The sequence below is a fragment of the Argopecten irradians genome, chromosome 2, assembly GCF_041381155.1.
Source record: "Argopecten irradians isolate NY chromosome 2, Ai_NY, whole genome shotgun sequence".
Taxonomy (NCBI): domain Eukaryota; kingdom Metazoa; phylum Mollusca; class Bivalvia; order Pectinida; family Pectinidae; genus Argopecten; species Argopecten irradians.
Window position 1 is genome coordinate 26,271,391 of NC_091135.1, and position 25,802 is coordinate 26,297,192.

The following is a 25,802-nucleotide window of genomic DNA, read 5'->3' on the forward strand; positions in this document are numbered from 1 at the left end:
CTTGTTGTAAAAAAGTCTATACCGATAAACAAGCTATACCGGTATAGAGCTTTATTGATTTTTGTGTTCAAACCATACATATTTTTTTGGCTCAAAAGACATTTATGTTATTGGTTGTTTTTGAAAACTTTTAAATAGCATTAATATTTCTAAAGTATTCAGATTTGCAAATAATTCATAAAAAATAAAATGGTCAAAACCCAGTCCTTGTTGGTAACTAGAATTCCATATTAATTTATTGTATATGTCCCGGTATAAATAAAGGCTTGCTTTCTTTCTGTAGTTTTATTTGCATCATATATTATATTATAGATACAGAACAACATGTACACTATAAACTTATTTATGACACATGAGATCTAGATCTGCCGAGTCTGAATCTTTTGCATGCTTGACTGCACTCATCACTGACAAGTACAACTGTCCAAATGTCTGAGTTGGCTCCATCCCCAGGCCATGAGATACTGATTATCAATAAAAACCTTTGCTAAGATAAAACATTATACTACTGAAGGATGAATTATCCTATGCACATTGTATGCTGATGAATTACATGATCTGATGATAGCCTGATAAACAAAGTAATGAAACATATTTCATATAGAGGGATATAATACATACTGAAAGGTGATTTTTCTCTAATAATACATCATTTGTCACAGATATCCCAATTAATGTAATATTGGACTTACTGGGTATAATACAATTACAGTAACTACAGCGTTATCATTTCTAGGGCTGAAATGATTAGTCGAATATAATAATCAGAGGCGATTAGATTAATGAAACTAATCGCTAATAATTGATTAAAGATTTTGTTAATCGTAACATGCATAGCAAGTGCATTGTAAGCTGACTAAACACGTTGACAGATCATTGATTTCTGAGGAAGCCATTCCGACTATAGTTTCATCTTTTTTTTGGTACACGTTTTGAACTCAACAAGGCATATATGATGTGAGAAATACTTGTTAAATTATAACATCTCTGTGGAAGTTAAAGTCATTAATCAATGAGAAAATGGATGTCATGAGAAAGCTTGCAACACGCTGTTCGCCAATTTTCACTAGTGATCGGCTCCATGTCGTTACGTTAGGGAGGCCTAATCGCCGCCAGGACGCTTGGGAGCGGAAGGAACAGTAGTCTGGAACATTTTAATTTTACTATTGCATGTGCTTATCATAAAAAAGAATGTTTTTGGTCATATTCTAATTGAAGATTCGAGATGTTGATTTATTCTATTTTTTTTCATCACGAAAATAAAAAAAAATTCATTGACAAAAATTTGGTCATGTCGCTCTGTGGCGATCCAGATTTGGTTGATTAGTCGTACGTGTGAAGGTCACGTCAAAACAGTGGGTTAGCAGACTGGATTTATACGATGTTACAGCAGATGATACAGGAACAGAATTCAGAGGGTTTTTTTTGCATAAAATACATTTGTTTTGTCAATAAATCTATTCTTATTAATTGGTAGGCTTATATTATGTAAGGCATGTGCTCTGTCATATTGTACAATAGGTGTTATTATTAGTTGATACCAAAACATGGCTGACGTTTTCAGTTGCCTTCAATTCAAGTGATTAATTGATTAGTAATCGATTACATGTGACCGAATAATCGAATACAAAAATAACTAATTGTATCAGCTCTAAATTCATTTCTCTGAAAAATCCAAATCTGACTAAAGTATTTTATTATAACCCACCAGCATCAGATGGTAGGATATTCAAATCGCTTTTCGTCTGTGGTGTGTCCGTCCGTAAACATTTCTTGTTACCGCTATTTCTCAGAAAGGGCTGGAGGGATCATTCTCAAATTTCATATGTATACGTAGGTTCCCCTAGGGCCCTTTATATATAGTTGTGCATATTGCATTTTGGGACCAATCAGTCAACAAGATGGCCACCTAGATGCCATCTTGGATTTTGATAGTTAAAGTTTGTTACTGCTATTTCTCAGAAAGGGCTGAAGGGTTCTCTCTAAAATTTCACACGTAGGTTTCCCTAGGGCCCTTGTTTTGCAAATTGCATTTTGGGATTGATTGGTCAACAGGATGGCCCCCCAGGCAGCCATCTTGGATTTTGATAGTTAAAGTTTGTTACCGCTATTTCTCGGAAAGTACTGAAGGGATCTGTCTCAAATTTTATGTGCATGTTCCGTAAGGTCCCTAGTTATGCATATTACATTTTGGGACTGATCATGATCGGTCAACAAGATGGCCGATAGGTCACCATCTTGGATTTTGATAATTAAAGTTTGTTACGCTATTTCTTAGAAAGGGCTGATGGACTCTGTTTCAAATTTCGTATGCAGGTTTCCCTAGGGGTCTAGTTATGCATATTGCAATTTGGTACCAATCAATAAACAAGGTGGCCGACAGGTAGCATTCTTGGATTTTGGTTTGTTAGTGTTTTATATCTCAGAAAGTACTGAAAGGATCTTTCTCAAATCTCATATGTAGTAATATGTAGTAAAAGTTTGAAAAGCAGAGAAAAGATCCCTCTTTCCATTGTCAGAGGTAGATCATTCTTTGGTGGGCACCAAGATCCCTCTGGGATCTCTTAAGCTTGCATTTTATGAAAAAATTTAAATGATAAAAAAACCAATCTAATCTATTAATAATTACGTAATGATTCCCCCACCCTAATTTTGATATTCCAATCCTATAAGACTAAATTGAATGGCTGGCCTATATAGCTACCTGAAGTATAAAAAGTATTTTCCTGTACAGGTGTTTGTGTATATATGCGTGTATATATATTCTTTTTGGCAGTTTTTAGCCCACCATCATCAGATGGTGGGCTATTCAAATCTCCCTGCATCCGTGGTCCGCCGTCCGCCGTCCGTCATCCGTCCGTAAACAATGCTTGTTATCACAATTTCTTAAAAACTACTGCAGGGATTTTGTTCAAACTTCACATGGAGGGTCCCCTTAGTCCATATTTGTGCCATACAAGATGGCCGCCAGGCAGCCATCTTTGATTTTGGCAGTTGAAGTTTGTTATCGATATTTCTTGAGAACTACTAAAGAGATTTTGTTCAAACTTCACATGGAGGGTACCCTTTGTCCCTAGTTGTGCCATACAGATTTTGAGGCTGATCGGAAAAACAAGATGGCCGCCAGGCAGCCATCTTTGATTTTGGCAGTTGAAGTTTGTTATCGATATTTCTTGAGAACTACTGAAGGGATTTTGTTCAAACTTCACATGGAGGTTACCCTTGGTCCCTAGTTGTGCCATACAGATTTTTAGGCTGATCGGAGAAACAAGATCTTGGATTTTGATAGTTAAGGTTTGATATCCCTATTTCTCAAAAAGTGCTATAGGGATCTTTCTCAAGTTTAATATGTAGGTTCCCCTAGGGCCCTAGTTGTGCATATTGTATTTTTGGACCAATCGGTGAACAAGATGGCCGCCAGGCCGCCATCTTGGATTTTGATAGTTAAAGTTTGTTATCGCTATTTCTCAGATAGTACTAAATTATAAAGGAATCTGTCTCAAAATTCATATGTAGGTTCCCCTAGGGACCTTGTTGTGCATATTGCATTTTGGGATCAATCGGTCAACAAGATGGCCGCCAGGCAGCCATCTTGGATTTTGTTATTCAAAGTTTGTTATCGCTATTTCTCAGAAAGTACTGAAGGGATCCCCCGGATCTGTCTCAAAATTCATATGTAGGTTCCCCTAGGGCCCTAGTTTGTTATAAATATTTCTTGAGAACTACTGAAGAGATTTTGTTCAAACTTCACATGGAGGGTACCCTTGGTCCCAAGTTGTACATGTGCCATACAGATTTTGAGGCTGATCGAAAAAACAAGATGGCCGCCAGGCAGCCATCTTTGATTTTGGCAGTTAAAGTCCCATTATGCTTTCACCAAACTTTGCTAAAATATACATTAACATCCCTTATGAAAGGTTCTTCATTTGGTTTCTTTCCAATGAAGATAATTAAGCAATAATCAATTAGTAAAGAATTCTTAAAATAGAACGGGTTGATTTGCATAGTTAAAAATACCTCGTGTATACGTATATGTTCGATACCCGGATATAGTAAACAAAAACAAGCATGGCCGAGACAGAGGGCAGTTTTGAGGAAACGGTGAGCAATACAATGTTCTATAATTGTTTTAGTATATGATACATATTAGATTTCACAGATTATAAATGTGTCCTGTCAAAGGTTACATATAGTTTATATAAAGCTTAATACAAAATACGTATTAATCGAAAAATAGTTGATGTAAATAGTGAAAATGCATACATGGGGCACCATATGGGGTATTTTATCGTACAAATATAAACACGTGGGAGTGTCAATTTTGGTGATGATCGGTTGATTTTCTTTCCTCTCCCGTGTAATAATTTGAGATAAATACAGTATTAATCCAAACTTATATATAGATAAATAAATACCATGATGCTACTAATCTATACATAATTTGAGAGTAAGGAGAGCACAGTATATCTAAAAACGTAGAACATACGTAAAGAGGTGGACTAATAGCTTACTATATACATGTATTATAACTGCTTTCTATTTATTCTTTGGGTATTTTATAACGATATATTTTATAACGATATTCGTCTATGAAATATGTGATAGTACATGCATGTACATATAGATGAAAGATCACTGGAATCGACGCTAGTCGAGATACATTAATCTGTATGTTGAAGGGGGCTATATACCGATACCTGTCGAGATTTCATTTCTGTATAATTAACTGATTAAAAGTTTTTCGATTACGTTTCGTGTATTTAGAAAAGGATCATTATATACATCAAGTAGTGATTACCAGGTGCATGAGTCCTAATTATCGTATGGGCATTTTTAGCCCACCATCATCAGATGGTGGGCTATTCAAATCGCTTTTTGTCCGTGGTCCGTCGTCCGTCCTTCCGTCCGTCCTTCCGTCCGTCCGTCCGTCCGTAAACAATTCTTGTTATCGCTATTTCTCAGAAAGTACTGAAGGGATTTGTCTCAAAATTCATATGAAGGTTCCCCTAGGGCCCTAGTTGTGCATATTGCATTTTGGGACGGATCAGTCAACAAGATGGCTGCCAGGCAGCCATCTTGGATTTTGATAGTTAAAGTTTGTTATCGCTATTTCTCAGAAAGTACTGAAGGGATCTGTCTCAAATTTCATATGTAGGTTCCCCTAGGGACCTTGTTTTGCATATTGCATTTTGGGACCGATCGGTGAACAAGATGGCCGCCAGGCAGCCATCTTGGATTTTGATAGCTTGAGTTTGTTATCGCTATTTCTCAGAAAGTACTGAAGGGACCTGTGTCAAATTTCATATGTAGGTTCCCCTAGGAACCTGGTTGTGCATATTGCATTTTGGGACCGATCAGTCAACAAGATGGCCGCCAGGCAGCCATCTTGGATTTTGATATTTAAAGTTTGTTATCGCTATTTCTCAGAAAGTACTGAAGGGATCTGTCTCAAATTTCATATGTAGGTTCTCCTAGGGACCTAGTTATGCATATTGCATTTTGGGACCGACCGGTCAACAAGATGGCCGCCAGGCAGCCATATTGGATTTTGATATTTAAAGTTTGTTATCGCTATTTCTCAAAAAGTATTGAATAGATCATTCTCAAATTTCACATGTAGGTTCCCCTAGGGCCCTAGATGTGCATATTGCGATTTGGGACCGATCATCAACAAGATGACCGCCAAGGAACCATCTTGGATTTTGATAGTTGAAGTTTGTTACTGCTATTTCTCAGAAAGTACTGAAGCGATCTCAAATTTTATTTTGTAGTATATGTTTGGAAAAGTTTAAAAAGTAGAGAAAAGATCCATCTTTCTATTGTCAGACATAGATCATTCTTTGGTGGGCATATTGTGATTTGGGACCGATTGATCAACAAGATGGCCGCCAAGGAGTCATCTTGGATTTTGATAGTTGAAGTTTGTTACCGCTATTTCTCAAAAGGTACTGAAACGCTGTCTCAAATTTTATATGTAGTATGTTTGAAAAAGTTTAAAAAGTAGAGAAAAGATCCATCTTTCCTTTGTCAGATATAGATAATTCTTTGGTGGGCGCCAAGATCCCTCTGGGATCTCTTGTTTTTAGCTCACCTGGCCCGAAGGTTAATATTCAAATTCCTTCAGAAAATAAACAATGAACTTGTATTCAGAACATAACTAGGCATTACAAACCAGGTGAGCGATACAGGCCCTCTGGGCCTCTTGTTTTATACTGGCGATTGATTTGTGACCCTTAGGCTTCCGATTTCTCCTTGATACTTTAATAAAACATCAACATACGTTTCGGTGTGCTATCTATTCATTGAGGATTTTAGACTTTTGTCAACTATCGAATGGGTGTATACATTTAAACACAGCTCCATATTTTTTCACTACCCTTTTCCTACCAATCAACTGATGACATGTTCACATTTAATTTGTGGCAATTGAAAATTGGAAAGAGGCGTCAACATGTAAATGGAATTGATACTTTGATAGTCAGGCATGTATGAAACTAAAAAAATAATGGTGTTTATGTACATGGTAAAAAATCAGATAGATAGCTTCTGTACAACTTTAATTTCTTTTTCGTGATATATACCTCCAGCTATATCTTACTGGCTCTGTCTTGGTTTACATATATATTCATATAGGGTCTGTGTATGCTGGTTGTAATTCATTTTATGCCTTATAAGCTCTATAACCAGATATTGATCTGACTGTGAGTGATGATGGTACATTAACTGTCGGCTAAGAGGTGGTTGTAATCCCGTATCAGATTCTCAAATAAAAGTCAAATAGAATCAATACCTTGCTGGTAAATCTCTGTTTGTACAAATTACTACAGTTAGTCTGTGAAATCAGTGTCTGTAATTTATCTCGTAAAATCTAGAAATCCAATTACTGCAGTTTCTTTAGTAATTGATGTGTAATTATTGTGTTGGCGTTGAAAGTTTGGATACCGGTAGATATAGATAGCTTTATATAAAGGTAAATAATTCAATAATTTATCCAAGTTTAAGTAGTCTTTCAATTTAAAACTGCAGCTTTCCTGAAAATTGTCTAACACCAACATGATCAAAAATGTACCATAATTAAATAACAAGGCATTGCTACATAAAGTAAATTTCACTATTGACACATAATGAGAGATGTATGTATATATATAAACTGCAGCCGCTGTACATGTATGCTGTACTGCACTGGGTTTGTGAATTCTGTGTCTGTTGATCATGAGATGACGCAGAAACAAAAACCAATTAACAGAAACCCATGCATGTTATTCTAAATGTCAGTACATATATACATATACTGAAATTATTGTTCAAGCTTGCTTTAAAGAAAAACATTTCTTCTCTTAGACACTATAAAATTGATGCAAGATATATGGAATTGTCTTTATACATGCAAGACCATAATTCGTTAAAAGCAAGGATCGAGACTTATTCAGAGCATTCAAATTCCTTGTCTGTGTCTAAATATATTTTGTAATGAATGATGAATGTACACATGTATAAATTGCTCCCATCTGACCATACATGTATTTATGCTGGTAGATGGATTTCAGTTTATTAATATTTCCAGTTATTACTCTTGTTATCATGCACGTTGCTTTGCCCTTTACAGAAATTCATCATGAGGTTCGCTGTTGTGGCCTTCCTGGCCACCCTGCCATGTTTACTTGCTGTATCACCCAACGATCAAGTACCAGCTACCCCTGGGGCATTGAGTAAGTATAATTGAGTCACTTACATTACACTCACATTAAATGTTGAAGTGTTCATTAAGTATTGAGTCATATGTACAATTTACCTCATAATTATCAAATTCACAAATTTTGAGAAATTCAGGGCATCCATACAGTTGACCTTTGAAATATTGAGGAATTGAGTAGTATATATTGAGTCACATAAAGTTGACCTCATAATTAAATTTTGCATTCACAAGTTTTGAGGTATCGCAATTGAGTAATTATATATAAGTATTGAGTCAAATACAATTTATCTCAAAATAGGACTCACAACATTAGATGTATTTAGAAGTATATATATTGAGTCACACATGTACACAGATTAACTCTAAATTACACTCACAACTTTTGAGGTATTGAGTAAGTATTTAGTCACATACATATACACTTTATCTCAAAATTACACTTAAAGGGACAATTCGGTCTAAGAGTACATTTAAACTTGCACATATTTCGAAAACAAACTAGTTCAAAGGGAAATTAGATTAGTTTGTTTAACTGTGATATGTCAGAAAAGCCCACTGTAGTCAAATGTAAGTGAAAAGTTCAATCGCCATTACACATAGCCTTGTATGCCGAACCCTGACCCTTGCCTGTGTAGTAAAGAATTTTTTGTCTAGAACTACTCAAATCGCTCGTACAGTTGCGTTAACATTATATATAAGATGCATGTTCTTGTCTAAAAATAATTTCATCAACTCCTCAGTGGTTATGTATTGCATTTGTTTAACGTGCGTGAATTTGACTCGGGTAAGGGTACAGCGTACATGTTGTACCTGCTTAATCGTATTGATCAACGATTTGGAATTTCAATGGTATTAATCAAAATACTTAACAATGTCGTGGAATTTGTCACTATTTCTTGTCATATGTTTCATAAGGAATGTAGAACAATACATTTATGCCATATTTTGCTTCTTTGTTATGTAAAAGAATTAACCATGAGTCAAAATTACACTAACAACTTTTGGGCCGACGATGAGCCACTTACAATTTATTACTGGTACCTCAAAATTACCCTCATAACTTTGAATTCTGGAGCAGTATATAATTACTATTGAAGTATTAATTGAGTCAAATAGACACCAAAATCATATTCACAATTTATTGGGCACTGATAAATTATTGAGTTAGATATACAGTGTAACTTCCCAAAACCAATCCCTCCCAATTCCAAATACCGGACCGATTTTGAGATCGGAATAGTCAAATGTAACTAAAATACACTTCTGAACACCGGCCTTACCTGAGCGACACCTTTAATTATTGCATGCCATGTCTTGGGGCATGTATACAGATGTGAAGGCTATAGGTATATGTACACGGTAATTATACCTGAGATGATGGTTTAATCATTTAATCATGTCTATTGTTAGACAGATTTTTTGTAGATATTTAACGAAGGTCTACCACGTGCATGCAGTTTGTTTACTGTACATGTCGGAAAACAAGCAGAGCTAGTGATAAAGGGAAAGTTTCGTATTCAATTTTGAGAGTCTCACACATGTTATTGATTTACATGTGTAGTTGTTGGATAACGTAAATTATCTTATTGAAGAATCGGGCTGTGGATTGTCTAACATGCGGCGATCCGATCCGATCCATGATTCAGGGTTGATGATTCACAGATCGGACCACAAATCACCAGTGAGATACAAGAAAAAGATTCAAATAAAGTAAAACTGTTTTTGTTGATTTTATAAATCAATAATGGTCTTATATATTGATAAATGTTTGATTGATAATAAAAACATTTTTAGCAATTTTACATTCCTTATCATTAAGCAATAGAGTTACAGGTGAAGTTGTAAAAAAATTAAATCATTTGAATTTTGAAATGACGTCATCTCAAAAATATTACTGCACATCAATTACGGCATGAATCAAAATCAAACCATCTGTGGAATGGTACACTGTATATAAATTATCATGTAAAGGCATAAATCACCATATCGATGTTATTGTTACTTTTATTTTGGTCAAATACAGAAAAACAGTTTTATTTTTAGCCCACCATCATCAGATGGTGGGCTATTCAAATCGCCTTTCGTCCGTGGTCCGTCGTCCGTCCGTCCGTCCTTCCGTCCGTCCGTTAACAATTCTTGTTACCGCTATTTCTCAGAAAGTACTGAAGGGATCTTTCTCAAATTTCACATGTAGGTTCCCCTAGGGCCCTAGTTGTGCATATTGCATTTTGGGACCAATCGGTCAACAAGATGGCCGACTGGCGGCCATCTTGGATTTTGATAGTTAAAGTTTGTTACTGCTATTTCCCAGAAAGTACTGAAGGGATCTTTCTCAAATTTCATATGTAGGTTCCCCTAGGGCCCTAGTTGTGCATATTGCATTTTGGGACCAATCGGTCAACAAGATGGCCAACTGGCGGCCATCTTGGATTTTGATAGTTAAAGTTTGTTACCGCTATTTCTCAGAAAGTACTGAAGGGATCTTTCTCAAATTTCATATGTAGGTTCTCCTAGGGCCCTAGTTGTGCATATTGCATTTTGGGACCAATCGGTCAACAAGATGGCCGACTGGCGGCCATCTTGGATTTTGATAGTTAAAGTTTGTTACCGCTATTTCCCAGAAAGTACTGAAGGGATCTTTCTCAAATTTCATATGTAGGTTCCCCTAGGGCCCTAGTTGTGCATATTGCATTTTGGGACCAATCGGTCAACAAGATGGCCAACTGGCGGCCATCTTGGATTTTGATAGTTAAAGTTTGTTACCGCTATTTCCCAGAAAGTACTGAAGGGATCTTTCTCAAATTTCATATGTAGGTTCTCCTAGGGCCCTAGTTGTGCATATTGCATTTTGGGACCAATCGGTCAACAAGATGGCCGACTGACGGCCATCTTGGATTTTGATAGTTAAAGTTTGTTACCGCTATTTCCCAGAAAGTACTGAAGGGATCTTTCTCAAATTTCATATGTAGGTTCTCCTAGGGCCCTAGTTGTGCATATTGCATTTTGGGACCAATCGGTCAACAAGATGGCAGACTGACTGACGGCCATCTTGGATTTTGATAGTTAAAGTTTGTTACCGCTATTTCTCAGAAAGTACTCAAGGGATCTTTCTCAAATTTCATATGTAGGTTTCCCTAGGGCCCTAGTTGTGCATATTGCATTTTGGGACCAATCAGTCAACAAGATGGCCAACTGGCGGCCATCTTGGATTTTGATAGTTAAAGTTTTTTACCGCTATTTCTCAGAAAGTACTCAAGGGATCTTTCTCAAATTTCATATGTAGGTTCTCCTAGGGCCCTAGTTGTGCATATTGCATTTTGGGACCAATCGGTCAACAAGATGGCCGACTGACGGCCATCTTGGATTTTGATAGTTAAAGTTTGTTACCGCTATTTCTCAGAAAGTACTGAAGGGATCTTTCTCAAATTTCATATGTAGGTTCCCCTAGGGCCCTAGTTATGCATATTGCATTTTGGGACCAATCAGTCAACAAGATGGCCGACTGACTGACGGCCATCTTGGATTTTGATAGTTAAAGTTTGTTACCGCTATTTCTCAGAAAGTACTGAAGGGATCTTTCTCAAATTTCATATGTAGGTTCCCCTAGGGCCCTAGTTGTGCATATTGCATTTTGGGACCAATCGGTCAACAAGATGGCCAACTGGCGGCCATCTTGGATTTTGATAGTTAAAGTTTGTTACCGCTATTTCTCAGAAAGTACTGAAGGGATCTTTCTCAAATTTCATATGTAGGTTCCCCTAGGGCCCTAGTTGTGCATATTGCATTTTGGGACCAATCGGTCAACAAGATGGCCGACTGGCGGCCATCTTGGATTTTGATAGTTAAAGTTTGTTACCGCTATTTCCCAGAAAGTACTGAAGGGATCTTTTCCAAATTTCATATGTAGGTTTCCCTAGGGCCCTAGTTATGCATATTGCATTTTGGGACCAATCAGTCAACAAGATGGCCGACTGACTGACGGCCATCTTGGATTTTGATAGTTAAAGTTTGTTACCGCTATTTCTCAGAAAGTACTGAAGGGATCTCTCTCAAATTTCATATACATGTTCCCCTTGAACCCTATTTGTGCATATTGCATTTTGGGAGCGATCGGTCAACTAGAAAGCTGACCGACAGCCATCTTGGATTTTGATAGTTAAAGTTTGTTAACGCTATTTCTCAGAAAGTACTGAAGGGATCTCTCTCAAATTTCATATGCATGTTCCCCTTGAACCCTAGTTGTGCATATTGCATTTTGGGAGCGATCAGTCAACAAGATAGCTGACCGACGGTCATCTTGAATTTTGATAGTTAAAGTTTGTTAACGCTATTTCTCAGAAAGTACTGAAGGGATCTCTCTCAAATTTCATATGCATGTTCCCCTTGAACCCTAGTTGTGCATATTGCATTTTGGGACCAATCAGTCAACAAGATAGCCGACCGACGGCCATCTTGGATTTTGATAGTTAAAGTTTGTTACCGCTATTTCTCAGAAAGTACTGAAGGGATCTTTCTCAAATTTCATGTGCAGGTTCCTGAAGGGGTCTAGTGCATTTTCGGACTTATCGGTCAGCAAGATGATCGACTAGTAGCCATCTTTGATTTTAATAATTGAAGTTTATTACTGTTACATATCTCAGAAAGTACTGAAAGGATCTTTCTCAAGTTTCATATATAGCATGTAGTAAAAGTTTGAAAAGCAGGGAAAAGATCCCTCTTTCTGTTATCAGACATAGATCATTCTTTGGTGGGCGCCAAGATTCCTCTGGGATCTCTTGTTAATCGGGTGATTTATGATTTTGACTCATAATTAGCCTACCTTTCGTTTTTAATGGGGTTCACATCTACAGTACTCGTGCGGTAGCCTAATATAATATATTCGTATTTTTACATATTTCCGACCCGTAATGAAAACGAAATTGATAATAATCTTTTACATCTCTAAAATTCAAAAATTATGTTTTATCATTATTATTTTATGAAGAATTCACAACATTGCATCGAAGCGTGGATACGAAAATAACATGTTGCTAGCTTTACTTCACGCAGCTCTTGTGTACTTCCGGTCTACTTCAAAGTGAAAATATCGATGAAATTCAGACATCAGTGTACATTCCTTTACATTTTTGAGCTATGACAGCATTAAAGAAGGTATTATTTTTTGCTTTTGAAAGATCGCGATCCACAAATATCAGGAGTAACGAATATTCGTATCCGATCTTTCTCAATAATTCGTGAATACTCGAGTACTCGGATACTCGTTACAGCCCTACTGAAGAAGCCAAAGCCATATATTGTTCTAGAAAATGACTATTGTCATGTAATGACCGGCATCGACTGCTCATCGTGTAACCATATTTAGTTTGATTCTTGACGTAACCGGAAGCGATCGACCGTATGTAGGTTAGTACAGACGAGAACATCCCCAAGAACATTCACGCAACTAACTAACTAAACTACGTTTTTAAGCGGTAACAAAGTCAAGATTGTTGTAATCCATTCCTTTTAAACATATGATTTTCTCTTTTTTGATAACATTCACATTAACAATCAATATTGGTCGGTTGTAACGAACACTAGACATACATGCAGTACAATATAGTGTAAAAAACGACTTCAGATCAATTAAATCCGTATCGTAATGATCGATATTCGGCTCACTTCTCCAAACTGAACCCTCTCTAAAGCGGCCGATATTCTATTCACTGACCATGATCGGTTTAGGAAAGTTCCACTGTAATTATAAGTTACATCAAAATTGCATTCACAATTACTGTGGCACTGATCATGATTACCGTATTTGACCCAATAAACACCAAGAGCGAAAAGGTACTTAATGCGACAAAATTATTATAAACCTATACAATTAAAATTGACTCCTTGGCCCTGATTAAGTATATACCTATGTATATATACTCTATCTTGGTCTCAGGTTATATAGTACATATCATACGTATCTACCCATGTTCCTGGGCCCTCGTCAGTTATACATGATGAAGTATTGTATTTTAGGCCAAGGTATTTAATATATCTGTCCAGCACTCCTGGATATGTAATATCATATACCTAACCATGGCGTGGAGTATGTATATATCAAAGAGCTATAGTGCCTCCTTTGTAATAGCTGGTAGGATATATATATGGGACACCAGCTATCACATTCACATTCCATCCAGATAAAATAATGTGAAATGTTTCACTCCTGAAAAAATAATACAACGGAAAAAACCAGAATCACATACAAAATAATTTCATAAAAACCATTGCATACATTAACTTTGTTTAAGTAGTATCTTTTTATGGTTTTGTGATTGATTACAAATAAACAAGTGTCAATTCATACTCAATTTTGAATTATAATCTATGTACAAGTACATATACACTAATAAATAGATAATGTAAAGATGTTTGTGTCTGTAACCCTAAAAAAAATCCTACCTCACAGGCGAGATCATGAGCACTCTATACATATATAATAACCTAGCGTATATATACACAGATACACATATACATAATTACATGTTTTATATACATGTATAGATGTCCAGGGTTAAACAGGCATTTTAAGCCAGATTATATTCATGACCACTAGATCGATCAGCCATCCTTTATGATCAAATTGGCTTAGATTATATATATAAACCTTATCTCTCACCAGTATTTATAATTTTCATAATTTTTAGGTGACTTATTGTGACCTGATCATCAAGATTGTAGTTTGATCATCATTATTAAGAATTATTCAATTTGTTACTTGATAAAGAGATTCTACAATGTGCCACCTAGCTATAGGTTATATAATGTAAAGTAAATGTACAAATAATGCAACATCAGTGACCAAATTAAATGTCACTACATGTGTTTATTGACATTGAGATTGTTGTGTGTTTGAAAAAAAATATGAAATGCTTGGTTGGAATATGCTTTTCTTATCATTCAATTTACATGTATAAAAGTATCAGAAATGGTTTCATTTTACTTTCATAAATTACTGTGGTAAATATTATAATCTTTCAATCTATCATAAGTTATACAAATCCTATGTAAACCAGTGACTGATCATGAATATACAATGTATAATTATGATGCAATGTCTATATATTTACATGTATAACATGTATATATATACATTATGCTTGCTCATATGTAACTTGTAATCATAAAATAAGCTCTTAAACATAAATATTTAATTAATTTCGCGATTTGGCATATGTCAACATTTCACAACATTGTTATTTTTAGCGATAGCATTATATATAACCGGACTTAATAATAGAACATGCATATGTATACCCACAATATTGCGTGCAGGGGAAATTTTCACAGTAAAAAGACTTCAGCGTAATTAGCTGAGATTTTCCCCATTGAGAAAATTTCTTTGTTTACAGTTAATAAATGAAAATAAAGTATACTGATATGTATTACACTATTTGATTCATGTATAATTTTCAAGCATAAATAATTATGTATTGGACCCAACAAAATACCCAGATCACATAAACAGAAAAATAAGGCGGTACTTAATAGAACCAAGTTTGTACTCATTGAATTATTGCCCAAAGTAAGCCATAAATCTTATTACAAAAAGAAATTAACATAAGGCTTTCATATTTACAGTCTGCAGTTAATTCAATGTCAGAAAGGTATAAGGGTGGTTATAAGAATGGGGGAACTTATTGGATCAAATACAGGATGTGCAAGTGTAAAAATTGCCTTATAAATACACTGTAAATCAAAACTATATGTAGGAAGTTCATACCATCATATACTGTACCCACAAATATTTCAGGATATAGTTGAAGTAGTACTAGCAACTTTTTACAATATTTTTGTGTTTTCATATAAAGTTGTAAATATATAGACGACTTTACTAATGAACTAGATCAGGAATACCTAAACAAACTAAGTGATGTTAAGTGATGCAGCAAAATGGTCGTGATTACTAATTATGAATGGTCTAGTTGAGACAGAAATACTTTATGAGTCATTAATTACCCGCCTGTTTTACTGTGTACAGACCAAGGCTCTCTGACTGCTGATCAGGCCAACCCATGTATCCAGGCAGATACATGTGGAATGTGTATGGAGAAGGGCAAGGACTGTGCTTTTTGTACCGCCACAGTAAGTTATAAATAGCATAAGTAATGAATTGACCTTTGAACTGTAAGGATGTCTCCCTGTAGCAGCTGGTAGCTATCTCATCACTGAACAATAAACAATTTTTTTGGAAATTTCAGAAAACTATACCATAGAAAAACGAATTTGAATTGTAAACAATTAGAAAAAGAAAATAGAAAAAATTGAAGTTTTAAAATTATTTACAATTTTTCCTTCTGATTTAAAAAGTAAACACCCAAATTCTGACCTGACATATAAAAGAAGGGAAAATAAATTATAAACAGTAAAGGAGTATTTAAAAAAAAATCATTGATGTTTTTACTATAATATTACAGTTTACAGTGCTTTATTGTGTTTCATCTATATTACAGTTCTATGACAAGGAGAACCTGCCGCGCTGTGACCTGAAGTCTAACCACATCAAGAGGAACTGTATAGGAGAGGACCTGTACGCTCCTGATAGTGACCTAACACCGATTAGGGTAAGTACTCATCTAAAGCACAGAGGTTAAAGAATCATTCTAATGTAGCAGGGTCCAGTTTCATGAACATTCCTTAACTTAAGGAAATCCTTAACTTGAACTTCCCCATAAAAAAGCAATACAAAAGTTATCTGAAAAATCTTAAATTAAGAAGCCTTCCTTAAAATCTATAATGCTTTCCTATGGAGAATTTGAAGTTAAGTGGTTCCTTAAAATTCAAGAAATGTTCGTGAAACTGGGCCCAGCTAGAGATCTACTAAATTCCTGTTGATTTGAGTTGTTCTAAGACTGTCTTCAATATCTATCAGTGGCAAAGTAATTGTTGAATTGGAGAAACAGAACTCATAAAATGAAAAACTCTTTCCAGTGAATTTTTATTCACATTTAATGCGATGTGCCACTTTATTTATTTTCTTCAGGATGATGATGTGAAAAATGGAGGAGAAAATATTGATCTTGAACCTGCTATCCAGATCCAGCCTCAAGAATTAACTCTTAAAATTAGACCGAGTAAGTTGAAGAAGAGTAAATTGTAGGATTAGTAGATCACTAAGCTGATAAAACTAAATTCTAGGATATATCTCTAAACTTAAGATCATTTGGTTGATGGCCTGTTTATGGAGTAATAGCCTGGAGTCTGGAGTAATCTGTGTAATATAATGTTACCTTAGTCTTCTGACAAGTTGGGAAAGAGATAAGAAATTAATTGATTAAAGGACTTGGAAGTTTTAGTGGTAGTTATTGTAAGTAGGGATGGTTGATGTTAAAATGAAGCCTGTGGCTGTTGTCTTTAAAGTTGATTCAGCCAGATTTATTTTGCAAAAATAGAGAGATTTCATTAAAAAAAAAAAGAAACCTTTAGATAAAAAGCAAAACAAAACATTTGCCTTCTGTTAAGATTTATTTGCATAGGGAGTAAATTTGGGAGTTTCAGATACAAACCCTGATCCCATGCTTTTCTTAATTGAGCTTAATCATGATTATTTAGACCCAAACTTAGGTTTAAGACTCATCATTATTATCTTTAGAAGGGGAAGTTGACATTCCAATTTGAAAATCATCCAAGTGCATCCTTTTGACCTTTACTGCTTTATATTTTTATCTCCCGCTTTCTCTGAAACTGGGGATATTAATTTGGGTTTGTCCGTTTGTCTGTCTGTCTGTCTGTAACACTTCGTTTCCGTGCAATAACTATACAAATGTAAACCAATTTTCTTCAAACTTAGTAACAAGGTTAAATGCCTTAACCCTTTACCACATGCAAACTAGTAGACTGCATCACCAGGCTTCCATGAGGAAATTATACAATATTCAACACGAACATTGTTGCAACATCTAACAAGTGTGTGCACCATCTCAATGGCACTTTGTGAAGTTTTCAGTCTGGATTGATAATATGTTTTTAAAGTCGGATTTATTCACTTTCATGTTTATTTTTGAGAACTGTTTTGGTAATAAAGTTGCTTTAAAATGAATCAAACTACACAGTGATGCTAGAATTTCCAAATATTATTCGATATGAGGACTTCAAAAATTATTAAAAACATTTACAAGTCAGAAAATGGTTGATTTTTTCTATCGGAAATACTCAAAATATTGCCGATTTTTTATAACTTTTAGAGAGAAAAAAATGCACAAATTACTTGAAATATCGTAAACAGACTAATGTATATCTGAATCATGGCTCAGTCAATATATTTGCTCTGAAAAACACTGTTATTTCTGCTTTGTCCGTGCTGGTTCACGACCCGTTTGCCGCTACTTTCACTTTCTATCGTTCCGAGTAGTGTGTTTGTTTTGGGATGTTGAAAAATGCACGAAAATAATCTATCAACTTTAAATGAAGTATATTAAAGGTTTATTGAAGTTTTGACAACAAGTTTCTAACAAAATTATCAACACTCACGGCTGTAAACTTGGCAGTCCATTCCAATAAGGCGTCAGGTAATGGCGATAGTACGGGGCCTCTCCGTTCTTCATGACCGTCAGATTTTCGATTGGTCAAATTGAATAAAACATTGTCTAAATCTTTGTCAGATTATATGCTTTTAGGTCTGTGATATTTAAATATCATGACATTGTACTTATAATTACAAATATCTGCCATAATATCAACAACAGAAGCCATGATGGCGTCCAAGGTAACATGATCATGCGTGAAGCAGTGAACACATGTCTGATTTTCTCGGTTAATTTATTCAGAGTTTTATATAGTAACACTGTGCCGATTTTTGATTGGTTAGAAATTTGGTCACATCTTTAATTAGATTGTAAAGTCTGAACACAGATGGCGCTTTTATCACGTGATACGAAGCTAGCAAAACATTGATAGTCAAAATGGCGTCCAGAGTCGCTTGCATTGAGATCGTGTACAGACGTCCAGAGGCGCTTACATTGAGATGGTGCGGGGGCATCCAAAGTCGCTTACAAGGGGCAAGGGGTAAAGGCGTCCAAAGGTGCTTACATGTGGTAAAGGGTTAAGGACTCGGCCAAGTTCGATCGCGACTTTCAACAAACCTAATTTAGCGGAATTATGGCCCTTTGCTTAAATTTTCAAAAAAAGTCAGTTTCTGTCACGTCCCTACAATAACTGTCATAAATATTAACCGATTTTCTTCAAACTTGGTCACAAGGTTGAATGCCTTAAGTGCCTGGCCAGGTTTGATCAACTCTTTCAGCGGATATTATGTATCAGAGTTATGGCCCTTTAATTTACTACAAATGTCATTTTTCTGCAGTTTCTGTGTAATAACTAACAAATGTTAAAACTAATATTGTTAAATCTTGGTTACAAAGTTAAATTCCGTAAGGGTTTAGCCAAGTTTGATCGCTACTTTTGGCAGATCTTAATAGCAGAGTTATAGCCCTTTGATTTAATAAAAAAAAAGTCAATAGCAGAGTTATAGGCCTTTGATTTAATAAAAAAAAAATTCTGCCACTTCCTTACAATAATTGTAATAAATATTAACCATTTTTTTCAAACTTGGTAACAAAGTTAAATGTCTTACTTCCGAAATAAGACTTCAGTTTATTTTTTTAATGTTTCTATCAAGGTTAAATCTAACCTCAATAATGTTTACCTGCAATATGTCCTGAAAGCGGGGGCGGGAAATTCCACGAATTTGCTTGTTGTACTATATTTTGAGTTTGTTTCTGTAGATTATCCTTACAAGTTTAAACTAACATTTCGTCTAGCTGAGGACTGTCCTTTTGACTTTTATATCATATTTTTAGTTTGTTTGTTTCTGAAGATGATCCTCAGAAGTTTAAGCTAACATTCCTTCTGGCTGAGGACTGTCCTGTCGACTTTACTGTATTTGTGTATTATATTTTGAGTTTGTTTCTGTAGAAGATCCTCCCAACTTTAAATTAACATTCCATCCAGCTGAGGACTGTCCTGTCGACTTTACTGTATTTGTGTATTATATTTTGAGTTTGTTTCTGTAGAAGATCCTCCCAACTTTAAATTAACATTCCATCCAGCTGAGGACTGTCCTGTCGACTTTACTGTATTTGTGTATTATATTTTGAGTTTGTTTCTGTAGAAGATCCTCACAACTTTAAATAAACATTGCATCCAGCTGAGGACTGTCCTGTCGACTTTACTGTATTTGTGTATTATATTTTGAGTTTGTTTCTGTAGATGATCCTCAGAAGTTTAAGCTGACCTTCCGTCTGGCTGAGGACTATCCTATTGACTTTACTGTTTTGTGTATTATATTTTGAGTTTGCTTCTGTAGATGATCCTCAGAAGTTTAAGCTGACCTTCCGTCTGGCGGAGGACTATCCTGTTGATCTGTACTACCTTATGGATCTTTCACACTCCATGAAGGATGATAAGGAGAGACTTGCCTTACTTGGAACTGATATTGGTAACTTACATAGAAAAAGTCACTTTATATATGATTATTACCTACACTATAGTTGCAAAAACATTCATGAAACCCCTGACTTTACCAAGCAGTCTTTAAAGAATGCAGTATCAGTAAATATCCCATTGATTAGCAATAATATATAGACTCTGACTTCGTTGATCACTTAACTGACCACTGTTTTGTTGACCTCTTACTTAACTGACCACTGAATTTAATTACCATTGATTATATGGCCACTGACATTGCTTTTGACATTCAACATTTCCCATAGTAGATACGCAATCTTTTACTTTTGTACAAATGTTATCCTAAAACATAATTGTTCAATTTGTGTGAATGAATCTAAATGATTTGTTTTACAGCCAACAAGATGACGGGAATTACTAAAAACTTCCGGCTTGGTTTCGGGTCGTTTGTGGACAAGGTTGTTATGCCTTATGTGAGCACAGCGCCATCTAAGTAAGTACTACTACTATATACCTGTTCACTCCAGTAAAGGTAGCCCCTGGTGGATTGGTTGTTTCTCGTCTATGGTAGGAAAATAGATAGAGCTTGTGATGTTCTTTTATGAAAGAGTTATTGATGTGTGCCCATCCAGTCCTGTTTCAATTTCATATCTAGACGGGGGCAGGAAAGAAGTCTTTCTGTAGACTACCAAGGTGGAGGCAAATTGATTACAGCAATCATTTAGGGCTAAGTTAGCTGATTTGTTCTAGTGAAGATCATTTGATGCAAAATCGCCATCATAAGAGTCACGAAATTGTTATAAAATCAGAGAAATTGTCAATATAGATCTATTGATACAGTTCTTAGTATTAAAGTTACTGTTGTGGTAGAGTCTGAATTTGTGGACCCCGTTATGCAGTTTGAACCTGTGCCTAAAGATTGAAAAAGAAAAATACCAAATGTTAATAAAGTTTGAATCAGTTTCAATTAATTAAGACACCTAAACCCTGTGTATAAGACCAGGTGTGGAGGGTATTTAATCTGTCTGTACCCATGATGGGACAAAACTGGCAAGTGCTACTAGAAATGTTGTGAAAATGGTTAAAATTGAACACGGACTGTAACAAAATCACATCACAGCCACGCGAAGTACATTCTACTAAAGACAACTTGTTTTGCTTGAGATTAGTGTAAAGATGTATGATGGATCCTACATCCTATTAGACACTGCTGTTAACATGCACTTTTATCTTACATGCATGGACCTATATCTGATATTGTACTCTATCATACATGATTATACACTTGTAACTTTCTCCGTCTTATCATTATTGTGATTATAAAAAAAACTGCTCAAATTCTATTGTTAAAAGTACATGTATTTATTACTGAGTATTTATGTCTGTATGCAGTTGAACCTCGAGCTCGTTAGCTGGAGCTTGTATATAAACACAGACCAATAACTTTCATTTGAAGAATTTTGTTGGTTCCCACCAAAATGTTCTTCTTTTTTTTTTTTTGCTCAAGACACTTGACATGAGTATTTGGATAAGGTTTTCAATGACTTACAGTTATCAAGGTTTGACTGTATGTAGTTTATATAAGTCTGTAAAAGTTTTAGTCGTAAATTTAGATGAAAACGTTGCAAGGTGATCACAAAAAAGTATTAAATTTTGTGAAAAGTAAAGACTAGGAAAATAATTGATATTTATGTAACTGTGTTACCAGTTAATTAGGAAAGCTTATTATGTACTGTAGATGTGTAAGGAAAGCTAATTATGAACTGTAAATGTGTAAGGAAAGCTAATTATGTACTGTACATGTGTATGGAAAGAAATGGTATTTGCTGCATTGTGTTCCCTTCCTTTTATGTTGGCATCGTGATACCTTTCCTATTGTTAAACTTTACCCTGTCAAGTTTGATTTTTTGTTTGCGTTCATTTTCAGATTTTGTTTATGCTTTTTTGAAAGCTAAATATCTTTCACTTAAGAAATCACCAGCACATTTTCAGCAACCAGTGAGCATTATATCAATGCAAGCATTCACAATTTTAAAAGATTATTATTTTCAAGATTCACAATTTTCTTTTACAAAATGGATACAAGATGCAGTGTGCTGATAACATGGCTTTGTTTTGAATTAGAGTTAACTGAAATGTATCATTATCATCAAGATAAAATAAGGTTTAAACAGTGTATTTCTTTTCAAATCTTTTAAACTTGTATTGTCACAAATCCTGTAAAAAAGTACTTGGTTGCTTCCCATTACAATTTGATCCTGAAGTTTTCTTATTACTTTGGATTACAAATGTACTAAATTTTGAACAACTATTTATGCTCTTTGTGATTGAAAAAATAGACAGATATTTTGATTGAGAAGTTTATTATACCAGTAAAGTTAATATCTTCGGACATATTTGCGACAGTTTCTAGAATTGGCTTTGTTCATTCTGTGAGTACCATAGATATCTATTGTGACCTTATCATTTTGTGAGTGATAATTACATATTTTCAAGGGAAAATGTGACATAACACTTTCACAAACATGATATACATAACAATCAATTTGATTAAGACAATGAACATTCTGTTAAGGATAGATAACTCTTGAGAGAAAACAAAGCCATGGATGTAGGATTCTTGAATTATCTCCCCTGTTTGTGTATGTCTTGTGCTTTTATGCTTGTTGTGTAATTTTATTACAAAACAGGGAACCTGGTTCGATAAAACCAACGTAAGTGTTCATGCTGTTATGCACTGCTTGCACTCGGGAGCGTATCAAGCCTAAGGCTGTCGTGTATTCTATGTCACACCAACCTCATAGCACAGATTCTTCATTCTTATCTATACCTCAGAACCAAGGCTTCATTTCTAGGCTATTACAGGCACCATTCTATTGAGGGGGGGAATTAAATAGCAAAATGCACTCCTTTCATTCTTTTCCTCTAAAGGACATGTGTGATTTTCTGAAATGCTCTTTCTTTTGAAATTCCTCATAATTTAGAGACTAATTTCTTTTGACAAGATATTGTCCTATTTTGATGAAAATTTTTCTATAGGGTTTGGAGGATGCTGACTTCTGGGTATGATGTCAGGGGCATTAATTGGGGAACTAGTGTATTTAGCAATACTGTTATCCTGTCCTTAGTTTGCAGCTGTAATGTTATTAGTTATTGTATAGGAAAAACAAATACAGTACAGAATAAATGAATGTTCTGGAGGTACCATACTATATAGATTTCAAAACACTACAATGAGTTGTTTTGAAAGTGCTACCATGAGGAGTTTGGTATGATTTGACAGCTAACTTATGCATGGCTATACAACTATATACTTTGTTCATTAGCTTAAGGCCATTTTCTCTTTATCTCCATGTATGAATGCTTCATATCAAATTATGTACTCTACAATATTATTGTTTAACAGTAGGTGTATAATATTGTTGCGAAATACACAATCTTGGTAAAACAAGATAAAATCCCACTGTACAATGTATAGTGCTTTGCAATGCAGTATTAAAAGTTTTTGAATGTTGGGGTTTGGTAGGTGTGGTTAAAATATGTGTTTAAAGGGAACCCCGCACAAAACACTGGGTGTAAACAACACATGTGTGACTGTCAATCACAAACGGTATAATAAATATACACTCCCACCTAAACATACCGTATATAAATGTATATACCATGGCCAGGTGTTTTGTTAATATCTGTTGTACATGTGTGTTCTAGTCCTCTCAGCCAGCTTCCTGAGTATGAAGTTATACTTGAGTGAAATTTTCCCCTTAACAGATGTAAATATTACACATATCCTGTTGTATTTGTGTTGATTATGATAAATCAAATTTAATACAAATCTCTGTAATCAATATCCTGTTATTTCCTGTTTGCTAAATAACGATGATAAAATTTCCTTATTTAAATAACCCCATATAAATTAACTCTGTGTATTGTTTGAAATCTCTTCTACAAAGATTTAATTTACTCAATCTGTATTATCTAATTCTGTTTGATATTCAATATTTATATAAAAAATCTCTGATTTACACGATATTTACTCGTCTTTTAACAGTACAAAGTTCTCTGCTCTTGTTACCATATGTTGACTTTTGTATCGTTTTATTTGTTTGTGAGGTATAACATCATTAAACTGTAAGAAAAAAAATCTGAATACAAGCCCATTTAATTAAGGTAATCATTATCCCAGTAATAGGTATCTTATAACTTGGTAAAGAAGAAAATCTCTGTAACAGTTAAACAGTCTTATACATTATGTACTCACTGAATTCAAATTTATTTCTCAAAATAACCTGTTATCTTAAAAGCTACTACTACATTTGAGATAGAGCCTATACAGAGATAAGTAGGATATCATGTTAACATGTGATTATTTGCAATTTCTCTCTATGTGCGATGTATATATATCAGTAGCAGGTTTACTAGACTCTCTCCTGATTACATAAAGCAGTGCATTAATTGCTGCATGTGAATCGCGCAGCATGCATGACAGATGCTGATAAGCTGTTGTAGAGATAACTATATAGGACAGAATGCATGAAGAATATCTAAATTCAGATAGACTAGGTCTATTTTGCATGGATATCAGCTGAAACAATAAATACTAAAAAGCATGAGAAGGAACTTTTTATAGATTATGGAAAATTTAAAGTAGGCATTATGCTTAATGTAGGCCTGATAGAGTTCTGACAGTAGTAGAAGGGTAGCTGTAGGCCTATACTGATAGAGTTCTGACAATAGAAGGGTAGCTGTAGGCCACTGTATTAGTACCATCCAACCTTACCCCAGTACCCTCCTACCCTCTCTATCCATCTCCATGCAGTATCTGTGTAATATAGTAACTATCTAATGCCCCTCTAACTCTCTGTATATCCCTATCTAAATAGACTTGTTAAATGTCTTTTAAAAGAACTAGATATATGATATGAAATGTCTTTGCACAATTCAGAGTTATCTGTCCTTGTTGGTTGGTATAGATTGCGAGTTTATGAGCTGAACATTTTTCATTTATTGGAAAATATGATGCTTCACTCACAAATATGACATATCAATCTTTACTTTCTGACACAGGCAGATAACTCTGTAATTTTGGCCTTACAGAATAGGGATTCAATAGATCAAAGAATGTTCAGGTTTTGTCATTTTCCCCTCAGTCTAATGGAATTATTTATCCCTCTTCTCTCAATCATTTTGGCCAATACTGTTACATGTAGTACATTGTACATACATTACATATGTGAATTGTATGACATAGGATTTCTCTATATCGTTAAACAATCATTCAATGTATGGAATGCATTGAGAATAGACTGCATGCATAACCTGTGAATAAAACATTAATTGTTGTTGAGTTTTATAAAAATGAATCGATCAAGAATAAATGAATACCTACATGGTAAGCACTGTCTAGTGATACTATAGTGATGAAGTGTATATAGATTATCTCCAGTATTTAACTTGATTTGTTACCTATTTTCAGATTAAGCAGTCCATGCCCAGGATGTGATCCTCCTTACGGCTTCAAGAACCAGCTCAGACTTGATAAAGACACCACCAGATTTGCTGTAGGTTTGATACCATGGTCAATACTTGCCATTAAATGTGCATGCAAAAATTAGTCTGTCTTTACCTATAACAGAGTTATAACTGCCTCCCATGTGGGTAGGTATGC

At 34.9% G+C, this 25,802-nt stretch overlaps 1 protein-coding gene across 3 annotated transcripts in view; it reads left to right on the plus strand.

Moving 5' to 3' along the window:
* Positions 1 to 25,802, plus strand: part of LOC138314958 (integrin beta-PS-like) — a 45,627-nt gene that overhangs the window by 1,336 nt on the left and 18,489 nt on the right. For 2 of the 3 annotated variants that reach the window (XM_069255616.1, XM_069255617.1), the window contains exons 2-9: positions 7,607 to 7,709; positions 15,714 to 15,817; positions 16,186 to 16,296; positions 16,716 to 16,806; positions 20,037 to 20,168; positions 20,534 to 20,630; positions 22,828 to 22,851; positions 25,611 to 25,695. In XM_069255616.1, coding sequence (XP_069111717.1) covers positions 7,616 to 7,709; positions 15,714 to 15,817; positions 16,186 to 16,296; positions 16,716 to 16,806; positions 20,037 to 20,168; positions 20,534 to 20,630; positions 22,828 to 22,851; positions 25,611 to 25,695 — 738 coding nt within the window. In that variant the 5' untranslated portion in view covers positions 7,607 to 7,615. The remainder of the gene's footprint in view (positions 1 to 7,606; positions 7,710 to 15,713; positions 15,818 to 16,185; positions 16,297 to 16,715; positions 16,807 to 20,036; positions 20,169 to 20,533; positions 20,631 to 22,827; positions 22,852 to 25,610; positions 25,696 to 25,802) is intronic. The other variant, XM_069255618.1, reaches the window with a different exon arrangement.